Here is a 7,999-nt window from a genome sequence, read left to right on the forward strand (position 1 = left end):
TTAATTGCTTTTTATGTTGGAATGCGTCATCTGATCTAAAATTTGAAATTTGAAATGGTTTAAAATTTTGAATTTAAATATGGATGGTGGGAAAAAAATTTCTTTTAAAATCAAATTTTTATTTTTTAAATCGAATAATTTAATGACCATTTGTGGTGGCAGACAAGGCATTCAATGTCCCACTGCCCATCACATTGATATCCAAAAAGAAATCAGCTGTTTTAATTGCTTTTTATGTTGAAATTGGTCATCTGATCTAAAATTCGAAATTTGAAATGGTTTAAAAATTTTGAATTTAAATATGGATGGTTGGAAAAGAATTTCTTTTAAAAATAAAATTTTAATTTTTAAATCGAATAATTAAATGACCATTTGTGGTGGCAGACATAAAAGAATAATTAATTAATAAATATGGTTTTGAAATTCGAAATTTTAATTGGATAATCACGTGTTTTAATTGCTTTTTATGTTGGAATTGATTGTCTGATCTGAAATTCGAAATTTGAAATGGTTTAAAAATTTTAATTTAAATATGGATGGTGGGAAAAGAATATCTTTTAAAAATCGAATTTTAATCATTAAATCGAATAATTTAATGACCATTTGTCGTGGCAGTCAAGGCATTTAATGTCCCACTGCCCATCACATTGGTATCCAAAAAGAAAACAACTGTTTTAATTGCTTTTTATGTTGGAATTGGTCATCTCATCTGAAATTCGAAATTTTAAATGGTTTATCAATTAAATTTCGAAATTATGTATTTATTTTGCACAATCTGAAATTTGAAATTTGAAATTCAATAAAAAGAAAACTCTTTTCACGGAAAAGCATTCACGATCTCTATTCATGGAGATCAATAGAAACAAAAAAAAAATTCACAATTGTTGAAGACCTGATTGTCATTCAATTCACAATTTCGTTATGGTTATTTTTTAAATAATATATACACAATAATGATATAACAAAGATATTATCTTTGTTACATATTTGATTCAAATATCATAACAATCAAGAATCAAGAGAGCTGACAGACAAAATAAATTAGATAATCAGGTGTTTTAATTGCTTTTTATCTTGGAATTGGTCGTCTCATCTGAAATTCGAAATTTGAAATGGTTTAAAATTTTGAATTTAAATATGGATGGTGGGAAAAGAATTTCTTTTAAAAATCGAATTTTAATTTTTAAATTGAATAATTAAATGATCGTTTGTGGTGGCAGATATAAAAGAATATAAAATTAATAAATATGATTTTGTAATTCGAAATTTTAATTGGATAATCAAGTGTTTTAATTGCTTTTTATGTTGGAATTGGTCGTCTGATCTGAAATTCAAAATTTGAAATGGTTTAAAATTTTGAATTTAAATATGGATGGTGGGAAAAGAAATTCTTTTAAAAATTAAATTTTAATCTTTAAATCGAATAATTAAATGACCATTTGTGGTGGCAGACAAGACATTCAATGTCCCACTGCCCATCACATTGGCATCCAAAAAGAAATCAGCTGATTTAATTGCATTTTATGTTGGAATGCGTCATCTGATCTAAAATTCAAAATTTGAAATGGTTAAAAATTTTGAATTTAAATATGGATGGTGGAAAAAAATTTCTTTTAAAAATCGAAATTTAATTTTTTAAATCGAATAATTTAATGACCATTTGTGGTGGCAGACAAGGCATTGAATGTCCCACTGCCCATCACATTGGTATTCAAAAATAAATCAGCTGTTTTAATTGCTTTTTATGTTAGAATTGGTCATCTGATCTAAAATTCGAAATTTGAAATGGTTTAAAATTTTGAATTTAAATATGGATCGTGGGAAAAGAATTTCTTTTAAAAATCCAATTTTAATTTGTAAATCGAATAATTAAATGACTATTTGTGGTGGCAGACATAAAAAAATAATTAATTAATAAATATGGTTTTGAAATTCGAAATTTTAATTGGATAATCAGGTGTTTTAATTGCTTTTTATGTTGAAATTGGTCGTCTGATCTGAAATTCAAAACTTGAAATGGTTTGAAATTTTGAATTTAAATATGGATGGTGGGAAAAGAAATTCTTTTTTTTTGGAAATACAATGAAAACTAAAGCAACATAAAAAAAAGCCCTATACTGGGCACAATCTTGGGAGACTAACTCCCCTCAAGTCATTACGAAGCAATTCCAAACAAGCCGTTGGAGGGACATCCAGCACAATCAGTTGTCCATCCTGATGAGGTGCATGAGTAGCAAGCCAATCAGCAACAAAATTGCATTCTCTATAAGTATGACTAAGCTGAGTAATCCAGTCTCTTTGAAGCATGCTACGAGCTCGGATGATTAAAGCAGAAAGAGGATGACTTACGTCACACCCTTTTCTTATAAATTCCAAAGCCACCTTGGAGTCACCCTCCACAAAGACTCTCCTAAATCCCTTATGCCAAGCCAGATCCATACCTGTCAAGAACCCCCAAATTTCCGCTGAAGTAGAAGTACCACTCCCAAGGAATTTTGTAAAACCAGTTAACCAGTTCCTAGCAGCATCCCTTATGACTCCACCACATGCAGTCCTTTGCCCACTGTCTATGCTGGAACCATCCACATTAAGTTTAACATAACCCTCAGAGGGAAAATTCCAGTGAATAAGACGTTCCTCTCTTCTAAGCTCCTGATGACCAATCTTAGTAAGGGTTTCATTAGCCAATTGAATATTACCACAAGTATAGGTAATGCGCCTAATGAGACCATACTTCGAGGTGATAGTTTGATCAAAGATCGCCTTATTTCTTTCCCCCCACAAACACCAAGCTATCACCCCAAAATACAAAGGCCAGGTTCGATCAGTTTGAAACGGACCTTTTAATCCTAGATTTGTCTGAATCCATAGGTGAAGATCCATGGAGAAAAAGTCACTACGGTTATCAGAAGGAATCCAATGCTCCCATAATTCCCTGGCACTAGGACAATCTCTAATGGAATGTAAACTATCCTCAAGATTATAATGACATCTCAGACACCCTGCATCTGTAGCCATGTGACGATGCACTCTATGAACATTAGTTAAAAGAGAACCTCTGTAGAGAAGCCATAAGAATTGTTTAATACGTTCAGGACCAGGCCAAGCCCAAATTACCTTCCAAATCCTATCCTGATGATAATGCGAGGTACCCATGAGATAGTTATAAGCTGATTTCACTGAAAAAACCCCATCTTGGCTACCTGCCCAAATAACACGGTCCGGAGAAGGATCCACTGTAGGAGGGAGCACACTACGAATCTTGTCTAATACTGACGTAGGAAGAAGGTGCTGAAATAAAGGCCAGTCCCAATTACCATAACAAGTTACAAATTGAGACGTAGACCAATGAGTCATAATAGGAGGAATAGGTTGAACGGCCAGAGAAACAAGTTGAGGACATCCTGGCACCCACGAATCCATCCAAAAATACGTATGAACCCCATCCCCTAAAATGATACGAGAATTCTCTAGAGTTTGAGGCCAATACTTAACAATAGCCTTCCATAAACCAGAATCATTTGCGGAAGCCGAGATACTTGGAATGAGCCTTTCCTCCACCTTATACTTGCTACGAAGGACCCGAACCCATAACGAATTACGATCAGTCATGATTTGGTGACCTAGCTTCATGATAAAAGCCATATTATTCTCTTTAATTTTACGAAAACCAAGCCCCCCTACATTCTTCGGCAAACAAACTGTCTCCCAAGAAACCAGGTGAGCTTTCCTTCGTTCAGAAGTTGATCCCCAAATGAAATTCCTAGTTACACTCTCAATACGATCACACGTACCACTAGGAATAATACAAGTTTGCATAGGATATTGAGGAATTGCAGTAAGAACTGACCTAGCCAAAGTTGATCTTCCTGCCAATGAAAGAGTACGTTGATTCCAGGCATTTAAACGAGCTTGCATCCGATTTAAGATATAGCCAAACGTACTCTTTGTAACACGGCTATGACGAAGAGGAATACCCAAGTATTTACCCAAGTCATTTGTAGGAGAGTAGCCCATCAACTGGCTTAGATTCTGCACTCGGGTATGATTAACGTTTCTGGATAAGAAGACTTTTGTTTTTTCCTTGCTAACCTTCTCACCAGAGCACCTGCAAAAACAATCAAGAATCTTATTAATAATAACAGCTTGCCCTTCTGTGGCTTCTGTAAAGAGCAGAAGATCATCTGCAAAAAATAGATGGGAAAACAGTGGTCCCCTTCTATTCAATCTGATAGGCTTCCAAACGTCCTCTTGAACTGCTACATTAATCAAATGAGCAAGTCTTTCCATGCAAAGGATGAAAAGATAAGGAGACAAAGGATCTCCCTGACGAAGACCTTGATTAGGAGAAAATTCTGTCGTAGTTGATCCATTCCATAACAAATTCATTGTACATGACGAGACACAACACATGATCAGAGAAATAATATTCTCAGGCAAACCAACATCCACAACCGTGTCTTTCAGAAACTCCCAAGAAATCTTGTCATAAGCCTTTTCTAAATCAACTTTGACAATCATCCAACCCTTACCTCCTCTCTTTTTATTCATGGAATGGATGATTTCCTGAGCCACAATGATATTATCCGCTCCTTGTCTACCCTTAATAAAACCACATTGATTAGGCATAACCAAGTGAGCCATATGAAATTTCAGCCTATTAGCCACAATCTTAGTTACAGTCTTGTAAATAACATTACAAAGGCTAATAGGCACATCAATCTTAGGAATAGATACACTCACAAAAGAGATAACTGACTCACCCACCTTATCCCACTGAGATTGAAAGAAAAGAGCATTAAGCCCATCCTTCCCAGGCGACTTGAATCAAAAGAGAAGACTACAATCTCCTTACTGTTTGGCATAATACTCATCGTGTTAAAGCATGCGCTTCAATAACTGGAAAAAAGCCACGAACTGGAAAAGCCGGTTTAGGTAATGGATCTTTTGTGTACAGATTTTCAAAGAAAGAAACAGCCATTTCCATTAAAACCTGTTGATCACCAATCCAAACTCCCTCTGAGTTTTTCAACGTATCTATGCGATTCCTCCTACGTCTGGCAACCGTCACAGAATGAAAGAAACGCGAGTTCCTATCTCCAAGAGCAAACCAATTCAATTTTGATCTTTGAAACCAAGTAATTTCCTCTTGAAGATAAATCTTGTCTAGTTCCCTCCATAGATCCTTTTGCAACATCTCAAGGCTATGACTGTACTGATAACTAAGACATCTATCAATACCTCTAATCCTTGCATGCAAATCATTCTTTCTTTTCAGAGCAATCCTATAAACATTTCTATGCCATTCCGAAGCATTAATCTGAAATGTCTCCATAGCATGCATCCAGTTTACATTGTTTGACCAACTTCCATTAACCACCTCATGAAAAGTGCTCTCTGTTAACCAGGACGCTAGAAAATGGAAAGGACGCTCCCCTCTCGGATAAATAGCAGGTTGACCTTCCCATAATAACACTGGTCGATGATCTGAGCCAAAGAAAGGCAAGTTGAAAGCCACACGGTTAGGGAAAACCAAGTTCCAATTATCATTAGCGCAAACCCTATCAAGACGTTCCTGAAGATTTCTTCTTTGCCAAGTGAAAATAGGACCTTGATTGCCAATGTCAGACAAGCTACATTCATCTAAACAATCACGAAATTCCCTCATGCTATTCCAGTTATGCCCATTACCACCTAGCTTCTCTTACTCATACAAATAAGTGTTAAAATCACCTGCTATCCCCCAAGTTGCATTCCTCATGGACTGATCAAACAGTGAAGACAGAATTTCCCACAGCTGAATACGTTCCTGTCTTCGCGGACTTGCATAAATAAAAGTCATGAACTCCTCTCTATTTTCTTTTACCCAACAAATTTTAGTATGGACAAGTTGGTGATGAGAAAAAAGAACATCCACTGAAACTTCATCAGTGTTCCAAAGCACCCAAATACCGCCAGAAAAACCAACAGCATCACGATGAAAGTGACCAGAAAAACCAAGACGCCGAATAGCTCTATCCGCCATAACACCACTCAATCTAGTTTCTAACAAAGCCATAACTTTAATACTGTATCTATGAGAAAGATCCCGAATTAGAGGCGGAAAAATCCTTTTCCCAGCCCCTCTACAATTCCAGGTCAAAATATTCATAAAAACAATCTTAAATTTATCCGAACAGAAACCGGCCCTAAGAAAGAGCATTGGTATAGACCGAAGTCGCACCCAAAACGTCCAAATTATCCAAAGGGATAGAATCCTTGTGAGTTTGATAAAAATTCCTCATTAACGTAAGAGCATCTGGTGGTCTTCCATGTTTACCTCCATTATCCAAGCCACTAGAAGAAGGAAGAGTCTCTTGCTGATCATTAACCACATGAGACGTCTTCCTCTGGAATTTAGATATAGAAGGGTGCAAGACAATTTGTCTATCTTGGAAATCCTCCGACATATTCTTCTGAGAATCAAGTTTAAAATTATTCTTTTGAGATTCTGCACCTTTTGAAGCATTTAATCTACCTTTGCTAATATTAGCATTCTGGACCAGCTGATGAACTTTAGCAGATGATGCAGTTGCTTTCTTCTTTTGGTTCTCTTTGAATTTTGCTCCTTGACTTTGGACCTCTTTTCTCGACTTGCCCGCGGATAGGTTAGCAGATGGAGAAACTGTTTCCATTTGAATATCCTTTTTCATCAACGGTTCTTCATTATGAGCAATTAATTCCCCATGATTAATTCGTGTCAGACCAGATTCAATGTTGATTGAATCAATCACTGGAGAATCAGAAATAATTAAGATATTATTATCCTTTTGAGCCAACTCAGCAATAGCTTGAAATCTTGAACCTGATTGAATGACCTGTCTGTGATTAGGATGATAATTGGAAACTGCCTTATTACGTAACGCTGCATTATTAACAACACCAACTTGTCTCCTACCCGATGGTAATGATTCCTCCTTTGATTGTGCTATGCTCCTTGATTCCTCCTTTGATTGTGCTATGCTCCTTGATTCCTCCTTTGATTGTGCTATGCTCCTTGATCGACGGTTACGCTGCACTAGCATCCAATTCCCAAACGGTTCCTCCTTCGCAGGAACAGAATCTTTTTCCGGCTGCTTATGCACCACCGAGTTAGAAACTTCAGGAGAATAAGCCGTAGTATCTTGTTGAAGATTACTATGGGAACACTGATCCCTTCTATGCCCATACTTTCCACAAGCAAAACAAACTAAGTGGAGACCCTCATATCCAACATGGAAGATACGATCAGCAATCCAGAATTTGGACAAAAAGCCTTTCCTAAGATCAACTTCGACACAAATTCTAGCAAACTTTGCTCTCTCTGTAATATCACCTTCACCAGAATCACGTTTCCTGATAGAGTTCCTATCAATCTTCAATGTGCGACCAAAAATACTACCTATATTCCACAAATGATGAGAGGTATAGAATTCAATAGGAAGTCCTGGAATACGAATCCAAACTGCCAGCTTTCTGATCTCATCATCATAAGGATTAAAAAATGGACGCCACCGTTGAACTACCACATAATGATCAGCTATGATCCAAGGACCATCCTCCAAAACATGAGAGTAATCATTCTTATTTGAAAATCGGAACAAAAAGTAGTCATTCTCGAGATCAATGAACTCATATGTGCCTGAGATATTCCACATTCTCAGTAAACGATTGAGTAAGAATCTAACTCCAACTTTCTTCCCCAGAAGTTTCACAATCACTGCCTGTCTCCAAGGTCTGCAACCTTCTAAATGCAAGGCTTTTGGAAAAGAGTACGTTGGGCAAAGAGGATCCTCCTTACCATCAACCGTAACAAGTTTTTATCCTATTTTTCCCTCTATTGCATTAGGATGGCACCCTCCATCAAAACCAAACTCCACCCACCTCCGCGATGCCTCCTTCTTCTTGCTAGTGACATTCACTGCATCCTCCTCTGCCATAGCATTCACAGTCCACTCCCCATGCCGGCCGGTTTGGCTCA

General features: G+C 36.7%; 1 protein-coding gene across 1 annotated transcript; it reads right to left on the reverse strand.

Moving 5' to 3' along the window:
* Positions 1-5,704: 5,704 nt before the first annotated feature.
* On the reverse strand, positions 5,705-7,958 carry LOC133294258 (uncharacterized). The gene is made up of 4 exons (XM_061492909.1): positions 7,903-7,958; positions 7,052-7,755; positions 6,289-6,904; positions 5,705-6,125 (listed from the first exon to the last, which is right to left on the reverse strand). The coding sequence occupies exons 1-4, from the start codon at positions 7,956-7,958 to the stop codon at positions 5,705-5,707; spliced, it is 1,797 nt and encodes a 598-aa protein (XP_061348893.1).
* Between the last annotated feature and the right edge of the window lie 41 nt (positions 7,959-7,999).

Source organism: Gastrolobium bilobum, unplaced genomic scaffold, assembly GCF_033153095.1.
Source record: "Gastrolobium bilobum isolate Gb01-03AN ecotype WA unplaced genomic scaffold, APGP_CSIRO_Gbil_v1 utg19981, whole genome shotgun sequence".
Classification (NCBI taxonomy): Eukaryota; Viridiplantae; Streptophyta; class Magnoliopsida; order Fabales; family Fabaceae; genus Gastrolobium; species Gastrolobium bilobum.